The 27,044-nt window shown below is 40.2% G+C and overlaps 1 protein-coding gene across 5 annotated transcripts in view; it reads left to right on the top strand.

Moving 5' to 3' along the window:
* Nucleotides 1-387: 387 nt before the first annotated feature.
* Nucleotides 388-27,044, top strand: part of ROCK2 (Rho associated coiled-coil containing protein kinase 2) — a 156,696-nt gene continuing 130,039 nt past the window's right edge. For 4 of the 5 annotated variants that reach the window (XM_054022708.1, XM_054022705.1, XM_054022706.1 and 1 more), the window contains exon 1: nt 388-1,075. In XM_054022708.1, the coding sequence (XP_053878683.1) occupies nt 929-1,075 (147 nt within the window). In that variant the 5' untranslated portion in view covers nt 388-928. The remainder of the gene's footprint in view (nt 1,076-27,044) is intronic. The other variant, XM_054022709.1, reaches the window with a different exon arrangement.

The raw sequence follows: 27,044 nt of genomic DNA, 5'->3' as shown, positions 1-27,044 counted from the left end.
TCACCGACCCCTCCACGTGCTGGGTTCGCCGCCTTCCTTCTTCACACGCTGACTCAGGAGGAGGCGATGACGACAGGGCGGGTCACCCTGCTATTTTGGCCGGGCTGAGGGCAGCCGGAGGCGGCCGGGAAAGCTGCTCAGTGCCCGCTTTTAGGGGTGACACAGCGCTGTCCCCGGGCGGGCCGCCGCTCGGCGCCACTCCCCGCCCCGCCAGCTGAGCTGAGGGGTATAGTTAGGCAATGAGAGAGCGCGGAGCTATGTGTCCTCTGCGCGGGGCGCCGTGTCCGGCCGCTCGGAGCGGAGGCTTGTGGGTAAGGGAGGCCGGCTGCTGGGTGTCAGGCTGAGGGGCGGGAGCCGGAGAATGGGGGCGGCGGGAGGCAGCGGCAGGGACAGTGACTCGCTGCGGGCGGCGGCCGCCCCATGGACTGAGTGACACGGCGAGAGAGGGGCAGCAGCGAGCCTCACGCCGCCGCCGGGAGTCGCTTCTCCCGCCCAGCCGCCGCCGGAGGAGGGGAGCCGGCCTCGAGCGCCGCCCGCCGCTTTCCCTCCGCCGCGGCGGGTGTTTGGCTGGTGCAATGGCCGGGCCGGTGCCGGGGACCCGGCCGTGACTCGGTGCCCGCCCAGAGCCGTCCTGAGCGGGGGGGGAGTCGGGGCCGCCGCGGGAATCTCTCTCCCCCCGCCCCGGCTCCGCGCTGTTCATGCCTTTGCAGCTGAGAGGTGCCCAGGGGCGGAGCAGCCTCAGCAGCGCCCAGTCGGGGAGCGTCCCCTCTGCTCCCCGCCCTGCTCCTGAGACAGGGCCCAGGCCCGGCCGGGAGCCCCCAGCTTCTCCGCAGCGCTAGGCCCCGGAGCGGAGACCGGGGCCGGCTACAGAGTGATCTCCTCCTGCCCGGCAGCTCGCCGCTCGCACAGCCCCGCGGGGAGGGGGAGGATGAGCCAGCTTCAGACAGCGAAGATGTCCGCTCCCCCCCCGCCTGCGCCCCTGGAGCCCGGGGAGGGGGTGACCACGAGCCGCCAGAGGAAGCTGGAGTCCATGATCCGAGACCCTCGGTCCCCAGTCAATGTGGAAAGTTTGCTGGTGAGTTAGACCCACCCCAGGCACAATAGGGGCCGCGGGAGCCTCCCCCTCCCGGGGACGGATCGATCGATGGACGGACTGGCTGGGCGGGATGATAAACAGCGCTCCCCTGGGCTTGTTCGGAGGGCAACGGTTCACTCAAACGTGGATGGGTTTTTGGTAGATGTCCCCTCTCAGCGGGGTGTATACTCACAGCCCCCTTGGCTGAGGGGTTGTGTGTGTGTTGGGGGGAAGAATGGGGAGAGAGAGAGTACTTCCCGATGGGTGGGTTGGGGGGAGCTCTCACTTGATGTCTTTGAAAGGGATGGTGAGTGTTCTCCCTTGGAATGAATTTGGGAGGGTGTTGGTGCGATCCCTCCTTGGGATAATGAGAGAAGGCCATGATGGTGAAAATGTGCTCTTGATGGCTGGCTGGCGTTGGGCAGGAGCGGGATGGTAGAGAACTATTCTCTACCCCCCCCCCCAGTGAACTTTGTGTATGTGTGTTGGGTGTGGGGGGCTATGGAGTGCTTCCTGCTTGACTGACTGAGGGTTGGCTGAGAAGGCTCCTTTCTTGGATGATGAGGGAAATGCCTTTGGATGGGGGCAGAGAGCTCCTTTCCATTAGCTTTATTTGCACTTAATTTACTCAATCTGGTATTAAGCATGGACTCTAAGTTTATTTTGAGAATTGGAAGCAAATACATTTCCCCCCTATGTAGTGTCCAGGTGTGTGCTTCCTCCTCCTCAGGACCCCCAAACTAAACCACACTCAATTACTCTGAAGTTAAAAATGAGACTTGCGGCCCGGAGCATGATGTAGAAACAGTGCAGGAAAAGTACACGCCTAGGAAAGAAATGTATCTTGGGGATATAACAGGGACACTTATTTCCCGTTAGGGTGAATAAATTTCTCTCTGCCTTTTGTAATATAGCATTTTTTCCTTATTTGAGTATGAAGTGCTGTTTCCTTTCCAGGGAAACCCATGCCTCCAAGAAGGATTGGAAAGGGAGTGTGATCTCCCCATTTGAAACATGTAAGCCCTAGAAAGATGGTGAGGGGGAGTCTCAGTGCTTTTACCGGGCATCAGATCTTCTCTGTCAGAATAAAAAGCAACAGAGGGTCCTGTGGCACCTTTAAGACTAACAGAAGTATTGGGAGCAAAACCTCAAGGTTCTTACCCATGAAAGCTTATGCTCCCAATACTTCTGTTAGTCTTAAAGGTGCCACAGGACCCTCTATTGCTTTTTACAGATTCAGACTAACACGACTACCCCTCTGATATCTGTCAGAATAGTGTTCTGAGGCGGAGAAGTCCTAGTGCCTGCAGCCTGAGTGAAAGGTTAGGATTTTTTTTTCTTTCTATGTTCCAAGAGTTGTTCATTGCAGGCACTTATTCTGAGAGGCCATTGGACTCGTTTGCAAAAATGACTCAATCATGTTTGGCTAAAGTACAGGAACTGAGTGAACTGTGTGTGTGTGTGTCTGTGCTGGGGAGTAGGGAGGGGGAGGATGTAGGGATCTCCTGTAATGTGTATTAAGTTCTTTTCATGCCTCTAGTTGTGCTATTCCTGTCATGGATACTCAGAGCCGGTGTACTGTCATCCATGATACTTGGTGGAGAGGGTGGGAAATAGTGCTACTGATTTCGCTGGGCTCTGATAGGGTTTAACCTAGGCCAAAGCAAAGAGAGCTGCCTCCGGGCTTCACTCCCAGCATTTTCATGTTGGTATTTCATTCGGAAAACTTTGACCTATGGCCAGAAAGAGTAGTTTAAAATAGTACAGCAGATCTGAAAAACTCATCAGGTTAATACTTAATGCTGGCTGATTTTTTTTTTTTTTCACACTTTATTTTCAGCTTTTAAACTCATTATTTTTTGTCCTTGGACTTGGGAGGATAGATTTTGTAAAAGTGCAGTTCTTGATGTGATCTTGAATAAAAATTGCATGATGCAAAATTAAGACCAGTGTCTGCTTGACAATAGTTTAGCATAGTTTATGCATTTTGTAAACTTACACCGGTATAATGTAGTTAGATCAGCTTATGCAATAAATGAGACATCACCAGAACAAGGTAAGAGGTTTATTGAATAGACTATTAGGACTTGTTTTTTATAGTAAAGGGCATAATTTTGTCACATGCACGCCCTCTTTCTAGAATAGATGCAACTTAAATATTGTTTGGAATGAATAAGAATAGATGAAATGGTATAATGCATATACACAAAATAGTAAAATTTGATCGTCTGTTTCATACATCTGAAATAATCAGTTATTAAATAATTTTGTTGTTGTTGTATGTGAAAGCTGTAGTAATTTTCCTACAGATATTTCCACTCTTAGAGCTTGATAGTGTAGCTTTGTGAAGTTTGGTCTGGTGTTCCATGCTTGTTTTCTCCTATCTTGAATATGATGTACTGCATATGGAAACCTCACATTTAAGTGGAGAGGAAGGTTTCTTTATAAACAGCTGAGTTAGGGCGATTTGTGCTGAAAGTAGAAATGTACTTAAAGGGAAATACAGTGCCAGATATTGGGGATGGGGAAACAGTCTTTAAAAGATTAGTTACATTACAAAAAAGAATGTTACATTATTTTTAGGTTGATGAAAGGTAACTGATCATTGTCTGAATAGGAAGAGTTTAAAACATAAACTATATAATGAAATCTGAAGTGGAATCTGTTTCCTAATACAGTACATCTAATAAGTCATAAAACAGCTGCTGATCTGCATTTTGTGTGAGTATTTTATTTTCAGTAAGCTGTAGAGAGGGAAAAATAATAGTTTTAATCTTTAGCACATGGTGCAAATTTGAAAGAATTGAAAAGATGAGGTAAGAATTATCTTTCTCTGGATATCAGTTCCACTGCTTAGCACAGGCTATACTATACTATTCAGTAATTTCTAAATGAAGAGATTTTTGCTTGGTGCAGTCTGGAACATGGCTAAATATTGATTAGTAGAGTCTAAGGAGCCCAGTACATAGATGCATAGAGTTTTTAAGGCCATCTAGTCTGGCCTCCTGTACATAAGAGACCATTACATTTCAACCAGCTACTTTTATTGAGCTCAGTATCTTGTTTGATGGTACCATATCTTCCACAAAGACATTCAGTTTTGATTTGAAGATATCAAGAGAAGGAGAATTCACCACTTCCCTTGATAGTTTATAGATTCATAGATTATAGGACTGGAAGGGACCTCGAGAGGTCATCGAGTCCAGTCCCCTGCCCGCATGGCAGGACCAAATACTGTCTAGACCATCCCTGATAGACATTTATCTAACCTACTCTTAAATATCTCCAGAGACGGAGATTCCACAACCTCCCTAGGCAATTTGTTCCAGTGTTTAACCACCCTGACAGTTAGGAACTTTTTCCTAATGTCCAACCTAGACCTCCCTTGCTGCAGTTTAAACCCATTGTTTCTGGTTCTATCCTTAGAGGCTAAGGTGAACAAGTTCTCTCCCTCCTCCTTATGACACCCTTTTAGATACCTGAAAACTGCTATCATGTCCCCTCTCAGTCTTCTCTTTTCCAAACTAAACAAACCCAATTCTTTCAGCCTTTGTTCTAATGGTTATTCACCCTCACTGTTTTTGTTTGTTAAATGTGCCTTATTTCTAATTTGTCTGGCCACTGGTTCTTATTATGCCTTTCTCTGCAATACCGAAGAGTCCTATAGTACCCCATATTTTTTTTCCTGTGAAGATACTTACATACTGCAATCAAGTCACCTTTGTCTTCTTTATGATAAACTGAATACATTGTGCTCTTTAAGTCTCACGTTTAAGGCATTTTTTCCAGCCATCAAATTATTGTTGTGCCTCTTGTCTGCACCCACTCCAATTTTTCAAGGTCCTTTTTAAAATATGCACACCAGAAATGTACGCAGTATTCTAGTATTGGTCTCAGTGATGCCATAGACAAGCATAAAAACCCCAAGGAGTTCGGTGGCACCTTAAAGGCTAATGGATTTATTTGGGCATAAGCTTTCGTGGGTAAAAAAGCCTGAATCTGAAGAAGTGGGTTTTTGACCCACGAAAGTTTATGCTGAAATAAATCTGTTAGTCTTTATGCTGCCACTGGATTCCTCGTTGTTTTTGTGAATACAGACGAACACGGCTACCCCTCTGATAATAGACAGACATAAATTGCTTCCCTACTCCTACTTACTACTCCACTTGTATATCTAAAGATTGCATTAGTTCTTTTTGCCACAGCATCACTCTTCAGTGGGAGCTCATGTTGAGTTGCTTGTCCACTGTGACCCCTAATTCTTTTTCAGAATCACTGTTTTCCAGGACATAGTCATCTGTTCTGTAGGTATGGCCTGCATTTTTTCCCTGTAGATGTATGACCTAATGTTTGGGTGTATTAAAACATGTTTTGTTTGAATGGGCCCAGCTTACTAAGCGATGCAAATTGCTCTGTAGGTCTCATTATTATTTACCGTTCTGTCAGTCTGTCATTCACAAATGTATTGGAAGTGATTTTATATTTACTTCCAGATCATTGATAAAAATGTTGAACAGTGTCAGGTGTAGTACTGATCCCTTTAGAACCTTACTAGAAATACCCCTATTCAGTGATGATTCCCCATTGATACCTGCTTTTTTACATCTGTCAAATAGTTCTTAGTCCGTTTAACTCATGCTTCGTTATACACCAGTATTATACACTTCATTTATTTAACAGTTGTATCACTCAATGGTTTTTCTTTGTTAGGATTTAAGTGTATTGATAAGCGTTTGCCAATACTTAACATGTTCTAAAAGTCTAGTACAGACAAGGCAGTGTAGGCCGAAGGGTTGAAGCTAGGTTCCTCCCCTGATTCAACTCTATCAGTTTAGTACACATGACATTCTAATATTTTAGTGTAGACTTTATTAGCTAACACCTAAACAATACAGTGTAGACTTTAACAGATGCTAAAGACAAATCCAATGTAAATGAGAAGCTAAGAGAACAGTAATAGTAGTAATTGAGTGTTAAATATCTTGGTATATTCATGTCTTCAAAATTTAAAGAGTTAAAAACAAATTGCCTATTTAATTAAAATTCACTTACTTTCTTAAAATGAAGTTGATTTATAAACATATATTTAAATTTGTTTAAATATATTGAATAGGGGGATGGGAGACAACACCAAAACAAATATTTTCTGGTAAATCCTAGGACCTATATCAAGCATAGATGTGACATATATTTTCTGAGAGTAGGTAAGGGAAAAGAATGCCAGCTATGTCTATATTCATTACTGTCATCAATTAAATAAATACCAACCGTATTCCAGCTGTGTTAATTCAGGCCCCAATTCCAAAAGCTGATCTGCATTAGCAGATCACTGAGCAGAGCCGCATTGATTTAGGGCCTTCATGTTGTCATAAGAGTCTGTCACATGGATCAGTTTGCAGGAGAGGGTCTTTAATAAGTAAAACTTTAGAATCAATTCCCATTTTCTCTTCTAATAGAAAAGCTGTTTGTTTGGCATGAATTTACCGCTGCATCACTCTTCAGTGTAGCTGCATAATTTTGAATGAGTAATATTAGTCCATCATTTGTTAGTTTGCACAGTCAAACTCCGGGAAGAGCTCAGTCAACATGTCACTAGTTCTGATCTGGAGAGTTAGGGCAATAAACTAGTGGGAAGACCAAATGATCCTTTGTCTGTGGAGAGGCCGTTTGTTTCATGCAGTTCTTGGTAAGACAGTGAATAGAACTTGCAAGAATTAGGCCAAGTCTACACTACCATTTAAAGAAGAACAGGAGTACTTGTGGCACCTTAGAGACTAACAAATTTATTAGAGCATAAGCTTTCGTGGATGCATATGCATTCGAAGAAGTGGGCTGTAGTCCACGAAAGCTTATGCTCTAATAAATTTGTTAGTCTCTAAGGTGCCACAAGTACTCCTGTTCTTCTTTTTGCGGATACAGACTAACACGGCTGTTACTCTGAAACTACCATTTACTTCAGTATAACTTCTGTGTCTCAGGTGTGTGAATAAGCCCACCCTCCCTGAGTGGCGTAAATTACACCACCCTAAGCGCCAGTGTGGACAGTGCTATGTCCCCAGGAGAAACTCTCTACTGCCTCTTGTGGAGGTGGATTATTACCTAGAGCATCTTCACCAGATGCGCTACAGCAGTGCAGCTGCGCCAATGTAGCACTTCTAGTGTAGACTAGCCCTTAATCAACATCAGGGTTCCTAAATAATTCTGGTTTATTGATCCAAAATCCCTCCCCGCTTGCTTTTTTTTTTTTTAATCTTTATAATTCCAGAAGTTTGATTAAGGAGCAAAAACAGCTTTAGTTAAGGACAAGAGTACTGTGTTTATTCTGGCAACCTTTATAAGGAATAAACCTTTTTAATTGGTCTATAACGGTGTAAACAAAACACTGAAGTTAGTGCTTAATTCCTAAGTCATATGTACTGTGTGTCAGGCCTTCCCTACACTAGGGAAATGTTAAAAAAAATTCCCACCATTGTTTGGAGTCCTAGTGTAGATGGGATGTCAGCTGCTTGCCCTGTTCCAAGCACTATATTCATTAGATCTGCCATGAGCAAGGTTATGTGACACAGTGCTTAAAATGGTGGCAGTGGCCACTAATCAATCTATACCCTGTTGCAATTTTACTAACAACATTGTTGCTATTTTGGGAAATTTTGGACAGAATTCTCTAGTGTAGGCAGGGTCTTATTCAATTCCAGGTGTTTGTTGGAAGCAGCTCTAACACTGTTTTTCTACGTTCATGTGCTGTTGTAACAGTTACTGAAATAGTTTACTTATTCAAAATATTTTTGCATAAAATGACATGTAACTAAAATGAAAATCATTCTGATTTTGACTTGTCTATTGCTATTACTATATTGTACTCCGTGTCTCTTTCACACAGAAAACATAATTTAGCATATTATTTATATAGTAGGTGATTTATGTCTATTTAATTGGTGACTGACAGTTTAGTGCTGTTTTGATGCTGTAATGATCTCTGGTTAACAGAACAGGAAAACAGAGAATTGCAATATCTTCAAGTTACTGCACATTAATATAAACAGCTTGGACAGTCTTGGGAGCCTGGGGGGTGGAGGGTTTAATACCAGTTCCCACTATATTTAAGTTGTCTAATGCTTTCAGTATGAAAAACTTTTGCAACGTTTATTTGAGATTCTCTACCGTTTCCTCTTTTTTTTTTTTGGAAATAATCCTTTGAAATTTGGCACGGAGAAACCCCTGAGCCAACCTCCTTTCCCCCCCCCCCCCCCCAATGAAATTTGTTCAGGGTTTGGCTGAGAGAGAAACTTCTGAAAATTGCCATTTCTCTTCTGTTGCTTGTAGTGTTGCCAGAATAATAACTGAATGTGAACATTCTAATATAAGCCTGGACCCCTACTGCAACAGCATTAGACACTGCACTGGGATGGGAATCCTGGGAGTGGACATCCTCTCTGGAAGGGGGAGGATAGCTGAGCCAGGCTCCTCCCAACCCCTCCCCCCAAAATATAGCATATAGCCTTAGTGGTCTTTCTTTTCCCTCAACGCCCCCTTCCCCGCCCTCCCCAGTCTCTGTGGGCACCACATGGGGAAGGAGCTCTTGCTACTGCTTTGGCAGGGGGGAAAGAGAGCTGGATTCCCACCGCCCTCCTATGATGATGAGGTTGTTATAGTTGTACATGATATATATAGTTTTACCTTTTTCCTAACTTTTCAACTTAAATAATAATGTTTTAATTTGAGCTTTTTAAAAGTCTTAATTTCTGAGAAATAATGTGTGATTGTGTAATACAACCCCATCATAGCAGTTCTATCCAGGGGAGCAGAATTAATGTTGCACACACAGTCTAAACTTTTGAATTCTTTAGTGTGAAACTTCAGTGTTCACTTAATGCAATTTTTTTAGTGGAATATATCTTCAGTTTGTAAAGAAAGTGCTTTGGGATGGAGTCATTCACATTGACAGTAAAAAGTGATAGCTAAGAAAAATGAAGAGACTCTCAGGTAATCAAATGTTATTTAAAGCTGCTGGCTTAGTGAAAATAAGGAGAAGATTTTAATGAACATTGTATACATGCAGCCCGTTAATTCATAGAAGCATTTTGGGGTCCTGATCTTGCAATGGATTCACCCATGTGGATCAGGGCCTTAACTTAAATATCTTAATAAGCGCCAAGTCAGTTTGGCTTGGTAACTTATTTAGGCACATATAAATTTGGATTGTAGGTTACTGACTCTCCCTTTTCTCCTTCTGTGACTGAAGACAACTCCTTGAATTACTCATGTATCAAGGTGATGCTGACAGCTTGTTCTTGTAGTATAGTCATCAATGTTTACTTTTTTGTTGTTCTTTAGTTAATAGTTTCTTGTGGAACCTCAGATCATTATGAAAAATTTTTTTTTGAGCGACACCCATATTAGTGTGAAACAGACCAGGGGGTGAACTAGAAATAGAATGCCATATTTTTGCGTGGTAGAACTTTACTGTCTAGCAAAGTGAAAATATGCAAACCCCAATAATATTTTCCTAGAAAGCCACTGTTACCATGCCACTCCTTAGCAACGGTTCAATGTGCTATTGTGAGGAGACTTCAGGACTGAATTTACTAATGTTATGAATTAGCCTAAAAAACTAAAACCACAAAGCCTTTGTATTCTGCGTTCCCTGAACTTGCTGCAAAACCCACCCATTGATACAGAATTTTCTTCCAGAACTCAAGCTTACTCTTTTTAAAACAAATTGTTTCTAGCTGTTATGTTTGCAAAGAAAATTTAAACTGAGTTATGCAATACTGTCTGCCTGAGTGTTTTGGTAGCCTGAAACAATAGCTTTGAGAGGTGTGAATCGCTTAGTCCATCTTAATGATGTGTTATCTCTGAAACCCAAAGAAGACAATTTAAATATCAGCATTAACTATTTCACTGCTGTTCATTTTAGCAGAAATATCCACTTACTGTACTAAATCCCACATGTGCTTTTCATGTTTTTTGGGGTGGCAGGAGCTCCAGTTATTTCCTACTTAGCTGCCAAAGTGTCTAGCCAACAGTGCAGTTATGTATTATCAATACTAAAAACCTGTAACATGACAAAGTGAAAATATGGACACTGGAAAATAAACTGACGTTCTATAAATGTATTTTCATTTTCTTATTCAATAAACTAATATTTTTTAAAATGTACATTAAAACTGAAAACTTTGCCACCTCACTGTTCACACTTTTTTCCAGATTGTTTATGAATATGTTGAATAGCACTGGTCTCAGTACAGATCCTTGGGGGACCCCCTATTTACCTCTCTCCACTGTGAAAACTGACCATTTATTTTTATCCTTTGTTTCTTATCTTTTAACCACTTACTGATCTGTGAGAGGACCTTTCCTCTTATCCCATGACTGCTTAGCTTGCTTAAGTACAGTGTAGTTGTAGCCTTGTTGGTCCCAGAATATTAGAGAGCAAAGGTGGGTGAGGTAATGTTTTATTGGACCAACTTCTTTTGGTGAGAGAGACAAACTTTTAAGCTTCTTCAGGTCTGGGAAAGGAACTCCCAGTGTCACGGCAAAATGTAAGGTGAAACACATTGTTTAGCAGGAGTAGTTAGAACATATTATGAGGGACCTTTCCAGGTAGAGTGGCCTGTTATACCTCTGCAGTCGTAGGACAAAAAGAGGGAGTTTAGTGGATTACAGATTGTTGTAATAAGCCATAAATCCAGAGTCTCTGTTCAGTCCATGATTTTTGGTATCTAGCAGAGTAATGAATTTAAGCTCCCAGGCTGGTCTTTTTAAAGTGTTGTGCATGTTTCCTTTGAGGTTGAGGACTAATAGGTCAGATATAGAGAGATCACTTTGTGATAGGGTGTTTTTGTCTTTTATCATCTTCCTGTGTGAGTTCATTCGAGAACGTAGTGATTGTCTGGTTTCACCCACATAGTTGTTATTGGGGCATTTAGTGTACTGGATCAGATATACCACATTTGTAATAGGCATGTTTGGATCCATGGATGTTAAAAGGTATGTTATGGAGGGCGTTGATCATTGTAGCAGTGGAGATATGTCTGCAGGTTTTGCATGTGGTCTACTGGCAGGGTCTGGTGCCGCTTTGAGTTGGTATGGCCTGGTCTATGGGGAGCTTGCTTCTGATGATGAGCTTGGAGAGATTGGGGGGTTTGAAAGTTAGAAGGGGTTCAGGAAAGATTTCTTTCAGGATGGGGTCCCCATCAAATATGGGTTGTAGTTGTTTGATGATATCCCATATGGGTTCCACTGTGGGATGGTAGGTGATAACTAAGGGTGTTAGAGGGGGTTTTATTTTTGTATTGAACCAGGTTCTCTCAGGGTATTTGGGTGGTCTGTTCCATAATGTTATCTACTCTTCTTGCGGAGTGTTCTTGCTTGGTGAAGATGGTTTTAAGCATGTTAAGGTGTATATCCCAGACTTTCTCCTTGAAGCATATTCTGTGGTATCTGAGTGCCAGGCTGTAGATAACAGCTTTCTTGGTGTGTTTGGGGTTGTCAATGGATCTTTGAAGGTAAGTGGTGTGATCTGGGTGTTTCTTGTATATGTCTGTCTGTCTCTAAGGTTCCATTGTTGAAGCTGATTGTGGTGAGCAGGAAGTTGATGCTAGTGTGGGAGTGTTCCAGAGAGAGTTCAGTGGAGGGGTGGTGGTGGTTGTGGAAATCTACGAGGGAGTTTAAGCTGTCTGTACAGAGGATGAAAATATCGTCAATGTATCTCAGGTATATCATTGGTTTTGTGGTACATTTGTCCAGACATTCTTCTTCAAGTCAGCCTGTGAAGAGATTGGCATATTGGGGAGCCATAGAAGGATAGAATCATATGACTGGAAGGGACCCCGAGAGGTCATCTAGTCCAGTCCCCTGCACTCATGGAAGGACTAAGTATTATTTAGACCATCTGTGACAAGTGTTTGTCTAACTTGCGCTTAAAAATCTCCAATGATGCAGATTCCACAACCTCCCTAGGCAATTTATTCCAGTGTTTAACCACCGAGACATTTAGGAAGTTTTTCCTAATGTCCAGCCTAAACTGCCTTTGCTGCAATTTAAGCCCATTGCTTTTTGTCCTGTCCTCAGAGGTTAAGGAGGTTTTCTCCCTCTTCCTTGTAACAACCTTTTATGTACTTGAAAACTGTTTCAGGTCCCTTCTGTCTTCTCTTCTCCAGACTAAACAAACCCAATTTTTAAAATTTTCTCTCATAGGTCATGTTTTCTAGACCATTATCATTTTTGTGTGTGTGTGCTCTTTTCTGGACTTTCTCCAATTTATCCACATCTTTCCTGAAATGTGGTGCCCAGAGCTGAACACAATACTCCAGTTGAGGCCTAATCAGTCCGGAGTAGACCAGTAGAATTACTTCTTGTATCTTGGTTATGGTACTCTTGTTCATACATCGGAGAATGATAGTTTTGTTTGTTCTGTTTTTTGCAACAGTGTTACCAGTTGACTTCTATTTAGCTTGTGATCCACTATGATCCCCCAAATCTCTTTCTGCAGTACCACTTCCTACGCAGTGATTTCCCATTTTGTATGTATGCAACTGATTGATCCTTCCTAAGTGGAGTACGTTGCATTTGTCCTTATTGCATTTCATCCTCTTTACTTCAGACAATTTTTCCAGTTTGTCCAGGTCACTCTGAATTTTAATCAAAATCATTGATGAAGATATTGAACATAACAAGACCCAGAACTGATCCCTCCGGGATCCCACTCGTTACGTCCTTCCACATGACTGTGAACCACTGATAACTACTCTGGGAACGGTTTTCCAACCAGTTATGCACCCACCTTATGCATCTACAAGGCTTGTTACCCTGTCAAAGAAAGCTATTGGGTTGATTTGACATGATTTGTTCGGGACAAATCCATGCTGACTGTTACTTATCACCTTATTATCTCCTAGATGTTTGCAAATTGATTGTTTAATTATTTGCTCCATTATCTTTCCGGGTACAGAAGTTAAGCTGACTGGTCTGTAATTCCCCAGGTTATCCTTATTTCCCTTTTTATAGATTGGCACTATATTTACCCTTTTCCAGTCTTCTGGACTTTCTCCCCTCTTCCATGGCTTTTAAAAAAAATCATTAATAGCTCAGATATCTCTTCAGTCAGCTCCTTGAGTATTCTAGGGTGCTTTTCATCAGGCCTGGTGACTTGAAGACATCTAATTTGTCTAAGTAATTTTTAACTTGTTCTTTTCCTATTTTAGCCTCTGATCCTCATTTTCACTGGCATTCACTATGTTAGACGTCCAAACACCACCAACCTTCTTGGTGAAAACCGAAACAAAAAAGTCATTAAGCACCTCTTCCATTTTCACATTTTCTGTTATTTCCACACTCACCTCCGACCCCTCCACTGAGTAATTATCCTACCCTGTCCTTGGTCTTCTTCTTGCTTCTAATGTATTTGTAGAATGTTTTCTTGTTACCCATTATGTCTCTAGCTAGTTTAATCTCGTTTTGTGCCTTGGCTTTTCTAATTTTATCCCTACATACTTAGGTTATTTGTTTATATTCATTCTTTGTTTGACTTAGTTTCCACTTTTTTTGTAGGACTCTCTTTTGTGCTTCAGATAATTGAAGATCTCCTGGTTAAGCCTGTGTGATCTCTTGCCATACTTCCTATCTTTGGCATGAAGTGGGATAGTTTGCTCTTGTGTCCTTAATAATGTCTCTTTGAAAAACTGCCAACTGTTTTGAACTGTTTTTCCCCTTGGTCATGCTTCCCATGGAATCTTATCTACCAGTTACTGAAGTCTGCCCTCTTGAAATCATTATCTTTATTATGCTGTTTTCCCCTCCTACCATTCCTTCCAATCATGAACTTTATCATATCATGATCTTTCACCTAAACTGCCTTCCACTTTCCTATTCTCAACCATTTCCTCCCTATTTCCTCCTAATACCCATGCCTGTTCCCATGTTTGGACAAAGTGTATGTTGTTGAATGTAAAATTGTTATGGGTGAAGATGAAATGGATGAGTTTGGCAATATTTTTGGGGTATCTGAGGGTTATCCATTGCCTCAAAGATATTTATGGAAGGGAAGTCATTTGTGTCCTAGAGGAAGCTGCCTCTTTGTGTGGTGAGTGGTTTGAGGATGGTTTCTATGAGTCTCAGTATTCCTTCACTAACAATGCCATGGCCAGATATGATATGTCTGCCTGGGTTTTCTTGTTTATGTATCTTATGAAGAATGTAGAAGGTCCTTGGATGAGTTCACGGGGGGGATGAGTTTGTAGACTTTCTCTTGGAGTGGTTTGGGGAAGGATATGATGGTATCCTTAAGATACTGGGTAAATTGTGATGTGGGGCTTCTTTGAATTCTTTGTAGTAGGTGGTGTCAGAGAATTGTTGGCTTGTCTCGTTAACATTAAACTACTCTCTCGAATGAACTCACACAGGAAATTGATAAAAGATAAAACCAGGGCTTTGGAGCAGAGCCCGGAGCAGTGGAGCTGCAGATTTTTGCCTGGAGCTGGAGCAGAGCTGGAGCACAGCTCCAAAGCCCTGGATAAAACATCCTATCACAAAGTGATTATTCTATATCTGACCTATCAATCCTCATTCTCAAAGGAAACCTGCACAGTACTTTAAAAAAACAAGCCTGGGAGTTAAATTCCTTATTCTGCTAGATACCAAAATCATGGACTGAACAGAGATATTGGATTTTATGGTTTATTACAATAATCTTTAACCCATTAACCCCTCTTTTTGTCCTATGACTTCAGAGGTGTTAATGGGCCACTGTACCTTGAATGGTCCCTTAAAATATGCTAAACAATGTGTTCCACCTTGCATTTTGCTCTGACACTGGGAGTTCCTTTCCCAGATTTGAAGATGAATTCTGTGTGCTTTGAAAGTTTCTCTCTCTCTCTCACCAACAGAAGTTGGTCAAATAAAAGATATTACCTCACCCTCTTTAGCTCTCTAATTTGCTTAATAGCCTTTGGTGGGGGACTTGTTAAAGGCTTTCTGAAAGTCCAGGTATGCTATATCCACTTGATCACCCTTCTCCATGTTTGTTGGAGGCCCTCACCCCAAAGAATTCTAATAGATTGGTGAGGCATAATTTCCCTTTAAAAAAGCCATGTTGACTCTTCCCCAACATATCATATTCATCTGTGTGGCTGATAATTCTATTCTTTAGTATAGTTTCAACCAATTTGCCTGTTTAGAAGTTAGACTTACTGGCTTGTAATTGCCAGAATTACCTCTGGAGCCTTTTTAAAAAAATGGTGCCTCATTAGCTATCCTCCAGTCGTCTGGTACAGTGACTGACTTGATACGTTACATACCACAGTTAGCAGTTTTGCAGTTTCATATTTGAGTTCCTTCAGATCTCTTGGGTGAATACCATCTGGTCCTGGTGACTTATTACTGTTTAATTCATCAATTTGTTCCAAAAGCTCCTCTATTGACACTTCACTGTGGGACAGTTTGTCAGATTTGTAACCTGAAAAGAATGGCTTAAGTGTGGGAATCTCCCTCATATCCTCAGCCGTGAAGACTGATGCAAAGAATTCATTGAGCTTCTTTGCAATGACCTCATCTTCTTGGAGGGCTTCTTTAGCATCTCAGTGATCCAGTGGCTGCACTGATTGTTTGGCAGGCTTCCTGCTTCTGATGCACTTACAAAAATAAACATAAATTTTTAAAAATCATTTGCTAATTACTCTTCCAGTGCTTTTTTGGCCTGCATAATAATATTTTTACACTTGACTTGCCAGAATTTATGCTCCTCTCTATTTTCCTCTGTTAGATTTGACTTCCAATTTTTAAAAGATGCCTTTTTGCCTCTAACCGCCTCCTTTACTCTGGTGTTTAGCCATGGTGGCATTTTTTGGGTCCTATTACTGTTTTTTTGTTTTTGTTTTTATTTAGGGTATACATTTAATTTGAGCGTCTATCATGGTGTTTTAAAATAGTTTCCATGCAGTTTGCAGGCATTTCACTCAAGCAACTGTTCCTTTTAATTTCCATTTAAGTAGTCTCCTCACTTTTGTGCAGTTCCCCCTTTTTGAAGTTAAATGCCACTGTGGTGGGTTTCTTTGGTATGTTTGCCTCCTGCAAGGATGTTAAATTTAATTACATTATGATAGCTATTACCGAGCTGTTCATCTATATTCACCTCTTGGACCTCAGCCTGTGCGCCACTTAGAATTACATCAAGATTTACCTCTTCTGTTGTGGGTTCCAGGACTAGTTGCTCCAAAAAATCAGTCATTAATGATGTCTAGAAATTATCTCTGCATGCTGTTCTGAGGTGAAATGTTCCCAGTCAATACGGGGATAGTTGAAATCCCTCATTATTATTGAGTTTTCTGTTTTTGTAGCCTTTTTAATCTTCCTGAGGATTTCACAATCACCATTACCATCACCATCTTAATCAGGTGGTCAGTAGTATATTCCCATTGCTGTACTTTTATTATTCGAGGATGGAATTTCTGTCCATAGAGATTGTCTGGTACAGTTTGATTCATTTAAGATTTTTGCTATAATTGACGATATGATTTCTATCATGTATAGTGCCACTCCCCCACCAGTGCAACCTACTCTGTCATTCCTGTATATTTTGTACTCTGGTGTTACTGTGTCCCATTGATTATCATCGGTCCATCAAGTTTCTGTGATGTCTATTATATCAGTATCCTTATTTAATACTAGGCAGTCAGGTTCACTCATATTGCTATTTAAACTCCTACATTGAAAGAGGAATGAAAGAAATAAAAACTAGGTAGGAGAGAATGAAATATACTAGTTCTAAGAACTTGAAGACATGATGACCAGAAACAATCAGTTCAATACTATAAATCCAGATAATACTTCTTTTGTTGAATAAATCAGATAATTTTAAATGCAAGACATGTTTTGAAATGTTCTGGATACATAAGAAATTTTTTTTTATTTAATTAAAGAACAATTTTAAAATACTGTTTTTGTGCATTTTGAATTGAATTTCAGTTTCCATCACATGTAAAAAATGTATCTAGTAAATAAGGTATGCATCATTTACCATTTTTTGTACCAAAAATGTAGAAATTAAAAATCTGAATAAATGTATGTTAAGCTATATAATGATTTAAATAAATGTATATAAATAGTATATCACCCTGGTTAGTAAAAAGAAGAACCAAAGATAGTATAAAATAGACGTTTAGTTGCAAATTAACATGTTTTAATGGTAACCAACCAATGAGAATCAAGCTTTCTTTAGGAAAATAACTAAAAAGAACAAATGCAAAATAATATTAAAATAGATTATTTAAATTAAAGTTTCCTGCTTGCTGATTTAAGTTATGATTCAAATAAGTAATTTAAATCACTCCAACCTCCTCATTTATGAAATCAAATAATCCACAATGAGTCTTCCAATCACAAGTGCCAATTAGTGAGTTCCCACTATACTTAAAAAACAAAACAAAACAAAAAAAACCCCACCCAAATGTGAGCATCCTACCAATTAAGTAATGTACAAATAAAGTTTATATTTCTGACTGTCAACATGTTGCACAGAACGGATGCTGACTTTTAAGATTACATTATATGCAAACTATTGGACTTTTTCCAAGATAAAGTACTGTGCTGGGGTCCAGGATTGGAGAAGCAGAAAGCCTTATTTGTGCATTCTACCCAAGGATGTGACACCTAATTTTTTTCTATCTTGCTGCCAAGCCTGATTCCTCAGGCAAAAATATCCAGAAATAAAGTTCGTGTGCATTATTGCTCTCTCTCCACCCCTGTTTTCTTGGATTAAGGGAAATCTGTTGTCCTTGGAGCGTTTTAATACAAAACAGAGAATTTTCTGTAGTACAGAATCAAATGAGGATTATTTTTACTATTGTATTTTTTTTCTTAGAGATGAACAATACTGGGGAGATTCTGTCCTAATGTTATTTGTTTCATAGAAGAGGAAAATGCATTAGCAATTTTGATACTGTGGGGATTGTTTTACTGGACCTGGTACAATGACATTGGAAGTAATTTTACGTGCCAGGAAACCGGTTCCACTTTGGTTTTGATGGAGCCCATCCTTTCTGTATAGGCTCCCCCTTTCCCAAAAGTTTCCCCAGTTCCTAATAAATGTAAGTGTGACTCTCATATTATCTGATCCCTCTTTCCTCCTGCCACACACACAAAATTGCCCCATTTCATTGGTTGCCAGAAATAATTACGTTGGTTAAATATGAAGTTGGTTTCTTTGTCCTTATCTCAAGGACAAATTGCTGATTTGATTTTGCATTTAAAACTCTGACTCACCGCAAGCTAAGGCTATATCTGCACTACAACTTATGTTGACATAACTTATGTTGTTCAGGAGTGTGAATAAAGCACCCTTCTGAGCAACGTAAGTTAACACTGTCCACACCTGCACTTATGTCGGCAGGAGAGCTTCTCCTGCTGACATAGCTACTGTAGCTCACGGGGGCTGGAGTAGATAAACCAATGGGAGAGCTCTCTCCCAGTGGCTTAGAGTGGCTGCATTGGAGCTGCACCATTTTAAGGTTTCTAGTATAGCCATAGCCTCAAAAACAAAACCGAGAACTGGCCTGTTATATTAATTACTTTGGAAACATCACTGAATGACAGGAAAAGAAGATGAATTACGTACCTGTCCGATTTCTTTGCTAAATTCCTCCTCAATTCTACTTCCTGGGATGATGAAGTACACTTGACTAGTTATGTATACATTCTGAATGAAAGGTAGTATGGTACCTATTGCTGTTTGGTATTTACAAGCAACCTATGGTGGCTAGACAGTGCTGCTGAATATGCAGCTGTAGGGAGCCCCAGCTCAGGAGGGCATCACTTCACCAGGAAGAACCTGAAATACTAGGATACTGCTCATACTCCATTGCTCTGTAATGGGACATGTGAGCTCCTTTGAGTTAATTGAAAACTCTGTAGCAGTACTTGAGCCTTCTGGGGAAACAGAGTACAAACAGAGTGTCCTCCTGTTTTAAAGGAAACCCAGTTATCTCCATTCACTGATGCCTTAACTCTTTCCAGAAATACTCCAGTTTTGGTCACACACATCTGGCACAGCAGGGAAGTTTTGAGGTGGGTGAAGCAAAGATAGTTGCATACTGAATCTTTGAGTCTTAGAATTGGGTGAGGGGGATAGTAGCAGTGATGATTTCATAGGGGCTCCAGATATGCTTTATTTGGCCTGTTGCTCAGCCTGTATGGAGACTGAGGGGGGGGGGGGGAAACCCAGAAACTGGGATAAACTGAAGGATGATCCATGGGAGACTAAGCCGTGCTCTTTCAGGAGACATATCTGCTTTCTTATATCCCTAAATAACCAGTTGGATGCACATGGACTAACCACCGTGTATTCGATGCAATGAGTTAGCTCTTTAAACATAGGAGCTCTAGTACTCAACCACACACTTGAACAAAATTGATTCCTGTGCCCTTTTGGGAACTGATCTGCTTGCCTGTGGACAGGCAAATAAGTCTTTGCCTACTAGGGAGCAGCTATGGCCAAAATAAAAAGAGGTTTAGAAGTGATTGTATTTTCCCCTGGGAATGCTAATATTTTGCACTTAAAGGGACACAGCTTGACATCTAAACCTTTTTCTTTGTCAATTAAAGTAGTTTCAGATTCTACATGTGTCTCTCCATTCCTGCCTTTTATTTTTTGCTTTTACAATCACATTTTTTTCCATTTAAAGATACATATTCCTTATATTACAGTTTCCCTGTGGAAAAACCCACAAAATCAACAGACAAAATTGATTATGAAGGGAGAAACACAAAGTAATCAAAATGAAAAAAAAATGTTTTCTTTATTTGCCTTTAGTTATGATAACCTTAGGAATTACTTATAACAATAAGTAAAGTAACTTTTAGACAGAAGTATGATTTTTTTTTAAACTTGACGGTGTCCCATTAAAGGCATGCATACATGTCCCTTTATGAATAATCTAATAACTAAGATGAGTTTTTGTTGGCAGTTGCTTCAGTCCAGTACTCAAACCTTCAAAACTGTTTCTGTTCTATAATGGAAGAAAAGTCACATCAGCCCAGCTCACAGCCTGCAGTGCTAGAACGCCTTGTTGTATCTTTATCTCAAGAAAGATGATCGAAGCTACATTAAACTATAGCAGTCAACTATCTTTTTTGATGAGATTACAAGTTTGTTTAATAAAGTTAATTGTGTTAATGTAATATAGTTAGATGTCTATAAGGCATTTGACTTGTTACTGCATGAAGTTTTGATTAAAAAACCTAGAACAATATACAATTAACATGTCATATTAAATGGATTAAAAGTTGGTTGACTGATAGGTCTCAATGTGTAATTGTAAACAGGGAATCATCACTGAGTGCGTCTGTTTCTAAGGGGATCCCATAGGGACTGGTTCTTGGACATACACTGTTTAACATTTTTATCAATGAACTTTATGTAAACATAAAATTGTTGCTGATAAAGTTTGCAGATGGCCCAAAAATTGTGGGAGTGATAAATAATGAAAAGGACAGGTCACTGATACAGAGTGATCTGGATCACTTGGTAAACTGAGTGCAAGCAAACAATATGCATTTTAATACAGCTAAATGTATACGATGTAGGAACAAAGAATGTAGGCCATACTTATAGGATCGGGGACTTTATCCTGGGAAGCTGTGACTTTGAAAAAAGATTTGAAGGTTGTGGTGGATAATCAGCTGAACATGAGCTTCCTGTGTGATGCTGTGGCCAAAAGGGTTAATGTGATTGTTGAATGCATAAACAGGGGAATCTGTAGGAGGAGAAAAATTATTTTACCTCTGTATTTGGCACTGGTGGGACTGGTGCTGGAATACTGTGTCCAGTTCTGGTGTCCACAATTCAAGGATGTTGATAAATTGGAGAAGGTTCTGAGATGAGCCATGAAAATGATTAAAGGATTAAAGAAAACGCCTTATAGTGATAGACTCAAAGTACATATCTACACTGCAATAACAGACCTGTGGCATGGCTGCGGCTGGCCTGGGTCAGCTGACTTTAGCTCAAGTTGTGGGGCTAAAAATTGCAGAGCAGATGTTTGGGTTTGGGCTGGAGCCTGGGCTCTGAAACCCCATGAGGGGATGGGTCCTCAGATCCCAGGCTCCAATTGGAGCCCAAATGTCTACACTACAATTTTTAGCCCCACAACCTGAGCCCGAGTCAATTGATCTGGTCTCTGAGACTCAGTGCCATGTTTTTGTTTTAATTGCATTGTGGACATTCCCAAGGAGCTCAATCTGTTTAGCTTAATAAAGAGGTTTAAGGGGTGATGATCACAGTCTGTAGATACATACATGGGGTAAAAATATTTGATAATGGGCTCTTCAATCTAGTAGACAAAGTTGTAAAATGATCCAGTGGCTGGAAGTTCAAGCTAGACAAATTCAGTCTGGAAATAAGTGAATTTTCAACAGTGAGGATAATTAACCATTGGAACACCTTACCTAGGGTTGTGGTGGATTCTCCATCGCTGGGAATTTTAAAATCAAGATTGGATGTTTTTCTAAAATATATGTTCTAGGAATTATTTTGGTGAAGTTCTATGGCCTGTGTTATGCAATAGATCAGTGGTTCTCAACCTATTTATCATTGTGGGCCCACAATGTGTTACCTAGGTCACAGGTTGAGAACCACAGTGTGCCCCCCCCCATTGCCCCTCACAGACCACTATGCCCAGTACCTCCCATCCAAAGACCCCTCCACAGAGTGGGACCAGGAGCAGAACCCTGGGCGGGGGGCCGGCAGCCCCGACCCTGGATCTGATTGTGCAGCCGGGTGGCAGCCTGGACCTTGACCCCCTGGGGCTGGCTGGCAGCCCTGGAATCCAACCACACAGGGCTGGCCAGCAGCCCCAGACCCTGTGGAATTGGCCAGTAGCCCAGACCCCATTTGGGCTGGGCATGCTGAACTCCGTGGCCCGGCAGCTTTTAACACATAGCTGGGCTGCAACTATGTGCTAATTGGGTTGCATGAAGCCCATGGGCCGTGGTTCAGAACCACTGGACTAGATAATCAGAATGGTCCCTTGTGGCCTTGGAATTCTATGAAAAACCTGTATAACTTCTTATGAAGTTCCTGAAAATCTTTTCATATGAGCCGTACAAAGGACCTTCTGAATTTCCTGCTATCTCTCTGGAACAGTTTATCCCAGATCCTAGACACGAATGAAAATACTAGCATGAGATTTAAGAGCATCCTTAGAGTGGAGGAGTATATAAAACCCTCTTTTTTTGCAGAGATGACTACTAGAACTAGAAAGGGCTGATTAATTGCAGACAGAAGCTTACTTGTGTCAAATGACTCTGGGACAGTGGAGCAGAAGTGAATACTGAAACAGTATGAACTAGTTGAAGCAGAGAGCAATTGGATTAATCCTAAAACATGTCCAGTACCTTAAAAGGAAATAATACATGCTCGCAAGGACAGAAAATGTGCTCTGTCATATACAAAAAAAGTGTGCATGAGATCTCCAAGCGTACATAAGGAAGCAATATAGATTCTATCAAAGGCATAGAACCCAGATGATGAACGGAACTGTCAATCTGATTGGGCGTATAGTAATGCACGCACATCTTTGAAAACAGACAAGGTATATGAATGCAGAAGAATATAGACCAAAAGCTCTACTGTATGTATATGCAAGTTTTTATTTTTGTAATGGACCAGATTGGCTACTTTGTGGCTTAATGCCTTACAAATTTAGGAGAGAAACAACAGTTAGGTTCATGACTTAAAAAAAATAATATATTGAAGCCCTTCTTATTATTCTTGATAAATAGTCATTGCCAACTTCTACTGAATCTCCTTTGGAGGCTAGTATATTTTGGTAAAGATGAGTGTTTCATTTTTGGTATAAATGCCAATTTATTAAAAATACATACAATGTTTACAAAACGTACTTGCCTCTCAAAAAAGTATTATAGAAGTTGCAAAAGTTTAATAAATTATTACAGGGACGCCAGAAAGTTTTCAAGATTTTTTTTTTTTTTTAAAGTTTTAGTATTTCAGAGGAGTTCTGAAAAAGCCCTTACAAAATTTGTGTGCACGAAACTGAGGTTGAAAATCCTCAGAATTGTTAAAAAATATTCGTTAAATCACTCTAAATGTTTTTCCTGTTCTGGTTTTTAAACTACTACTGTTACAGGTAGCACCTAAATTTTAGGGATATTAAAGATGCCTATATACTAAGGCTGTCAAATGATTTAAAAAATTGTGATTAATCATGAGATTAAAAATAATAATTGTGATTAATCACAGTTTTAATTGCACTGATAATAATAGAATGCCATTTATTTAAATATTTTTGGATGTTTTCTACATTTTCAAATAAATTGATTTCAATTACAACACAGAATACAAAGTGTGCTATGCTCACTTTATATTATTATTTTTGATTACAGATATTTGTACTGTAAAAAAGATAAAAGAAACAATAGTTTTCAATTCACCTCATACAAGTACTGTAGTGCAATCTCTTTATCATGAAAGTACAACTTACAAATGTAACTACACTCAAAACCAAAACAATGTAAAACTTTAAAGCCTGCAAATCCACTCAGTCCTACTTCTTGTTCAACCAATCGCTAAGACAATTAGTGTGTTTACATTTATGGGAGATAATGCTGCTTGCTTCTTATTTACAATGTCAATGAAAGTGAGAACAGGTGTTCTCATGGCACTTTTGTAGCCAGCATGTTAAACATTCATATGCTCCTTCATGCTTTGGCCAGCATTCCAGATGACGTTCTTCCATGCTGATGACGGGTTCTGCTTGATACCAGTCTGAAGCAGTGCACACTGACGCACGTTCATTTTCATCATCTGAGTCCGATGCCACCAACAGAAGGTTGATTTTCTTTTTTGGTGGTTTGGGTTTTGTAGTTTCTGCATTGGAGTGTTGTTCTTTGAAGACTTCTGACAGCATGTTCCACGCTTTGTCCCTCTCAGATTTTGGAAGGCACTTCGGATTCTTAAACCTTGGGTTGAGTGATGTAGCTATATTTAGAAATATCACATTAGTACCTTTTTTGCCTTTTGTCTAATTTATAGTGAAAGTGCTCTTAAATCAAACAACATGTCCTGGGACATCATGCAAGTAAAACCACAGAGCGGGAGACGTACAATTCTCCCCCGAGGAGTTCAGTCACAAATATAATTAACACATTATTTTTTTAATAAGCGTAATCAGCATGGAAGCGTGTCCTTTGGAATGGTAGCTAAAGCATGAAGGGACATATGAATATTTAGTATAGCTGGCATGTAAATACCTTGCAACGCTGGCTACAAAAGTGCCATGTGAAAGCTTGTTCTCACTTTCATTGATAATGCTACCTGCTTCTTATTTATAATATCTCCCAAAAAACCCTACTGCTGCCCAAGACCTCAGTCAACTTTTGCAGATTTACATCATCCATCCTTCTTACTATTTGTCTTTCTTTGTGGGATGGGAAATAATGGAGTCGATTCAGGTAAAGAGACTATTTGAAATGGAAAAGGGATGCTTGTGCACATTTAAAGAACATGATCGTAATTGTAGAAACATTGGCATTCTAATTTGAAATGCTACCCCACTGTATGATATGCTGTGTCTAATCTTAGATCCAGTCTACCTTAAGGAAATTCACACTGGTGTTACCTTGATACAGTTAGACCAGTGTAGACCTCTAATGTAGGCACATCGCACTAGCACAAAATGGGGCTAATTCCATTGCAGCTTGCTTTGGTATTTTACTGCATGAGGATGCACCAGTATTGGCTCCACTTCATGCCAGTACAGGAGCATCTACAGCAATGCTGTTATAGTGAGTACTGATTTAGAATTCAAAGACGCAAATGAGAACGCCTATTTCTAGGCCCTTAAAGGGAAAGATGGATGCACATACCGAAAAACCTCAAGTCTGATATAACTATTTCCAATGTTTTATTGAAAATTCACTTTTAGATACGGTGTTTGGATTACTTTTTTATGGATGGTAAAAGAATAGTCCATTTTGAGTGGATAGAATATTTAAATTATTAAAGGAACATTTTGGTTACCTCAGTGATATCTTTTGTCTTTTTAAGCAGCGGTGGTGGGAAATGTAATGAAGCATTTACTAAAGCTAAAGTGGAACTGGTACGCTCAATTCCTCACTTTAATAATCTTTCCAAAGTATGTCAAATATGCTGTATAGAGGGAATTAGAGAGCTTTTTCAGTTTTACCACAATCTGTTTTACATTAATTTATTTCCTATTTGTAGCTTGACATTAAGCAATTCTGAGCACTGTTTTAATAAAAAAAAAACACACAGATAAAAACACAAAGACAAAATATTTTTGAAGTATCAGAGTTCATGAGATGACAAAGCTTCGCTGTCTATAGATACAGGATCTTGTGGTCAGACATACCAAAGGAAATAGTCATTCTTAGAAATATGTATACTAAGAAAATTCAAGGAGTTCAACAAATTCTCTTTAATAAATGTTACTTTTTAAAAACAAACATCAATGTAAAAATGGGAACAAATATACAATATTCTACTTTCTGTGTGTTCCCTAAACTTTCATTCTGTATCCACTTTAGAATATGAGCTTGAAAAACATTAAAAAGGAAGCGGTTCATTCTGTCATACGTGAGCTTCCTATTGCGTCTCTGTGGGTTCTACTATATTTCTCATCACAAATTCCTGTTTAAGTATCCTTATTAAGCCCCAGTCCTACAGACACTTGCAAATACGCTTAACTTTAACCATGAAAGTAGTCCTATCTACTTCATTGGGACTACTCATATATTTAAAGTCAGGCACATGCTTGTGTGTTTATTTGCAGGATTGGGAATTTAGACAGCAGTTGGTGGCAAAATTGATTATATGCAAAGATGTGACCTTTTGGTATATGTCATCTTCTTGATTTGTGTGATACTTCTAATAGCTATTCATTTTATAATAGATATTTTATACCGTTTCTGTTTTTTGTTATCTTCCTTACCACTTTTTAGAGCATGAAGGAGTAATTTAAGCAACAGTTGAGAAGCAACAACTGAGACCTATTATCCAATAAAAGTGTATGCTTTAATTGTTTTCCTGAAGTTTGGGTCTTAAAGTTTAGACATTTTGTTTTCATGTAATTGTGTAAGAGTGAGTTGTCTTGGATCCCTCCTCTTCCTGATCACTATTTTGAAATAAACAGTTTTTTCTTCTCTAGATCTTGGGACTACATTCATGCTGTTTCACTGGATTTCCTCACCTTGTTTCTCAGTTCTTTGGTTGCAGTTGAGATTAGTATAGTATAGGGATGTAAATATCGGTTAAAACAGTTAACTGGTTAAACGATTAAAATGATATTGTTTAAATGGTTAACCGTTAACCACGGTTCCTTCGACTGTCCTAGGGCTGGGGTTCCTCTGGCACGCTGGTGCGGGGCTGCAGGGGCTGGGGTACGGCTGGGGCTGCTCCGGCCCACCCAGCCGGGCACGCCCCGGGCTGGGGTCCCTCTGGCCAGCCCGGCCAGGGTTAATGGTTAAGGTCCAGTTAATGGTAAACCTAATGCTTACTAATTAACCTTTTACATCCCTATATAGTACATCTATGTCATGCTATGTGAGGGAAAAATAAAGGTGGAACAGATGTCCTGGACCCAGGGTGTAAGTGGTGGGCAATCTGCAGCCCATCAGGGTAATCCTCTGGTAGGCCACGAGACAGTTTGTTTATATTGACCATCTGCAGGCATGACCGCCCGCAGCTCCCATTGGCCGGGAACGGCGAACCGTGGCCACGGGTTGCTGCGGGCGGCCGTGCCTGCGGATGGTCATGGTAAATAAAGTATCAGAGGGGTAGCCGTGTTAGTCTGTATCCACAAAAACAATGAGGAGTCCGGTGGCACTTTAAAGACTAACAGATTTATTTGGGCATAAGCTTTCGTAGGTAAAAAACTCCCTTCTTCAGATGCATGGAGTGAAAATTATAGATACAGGCATAAATATATATTGGCACAGG

This window comes from Malaclemys terrapin, chromosome 3, assembly GCF_027887155.1.
Source record: "Malaclemys terrapin pileata isolate rMalTer1 chromosome 3, rMalTer1.hap1, whole genome shotgun sequence".
NCBI lineage: Eukaryota > Metazoa > Chordata > Testudines > Emydidae > Malaclemys > Malaclemys terrapin.
Note: the sequence above shows the minus strand (reverse complement) of the source record. Positions and strands in the feature narration are given on the sequence as shown.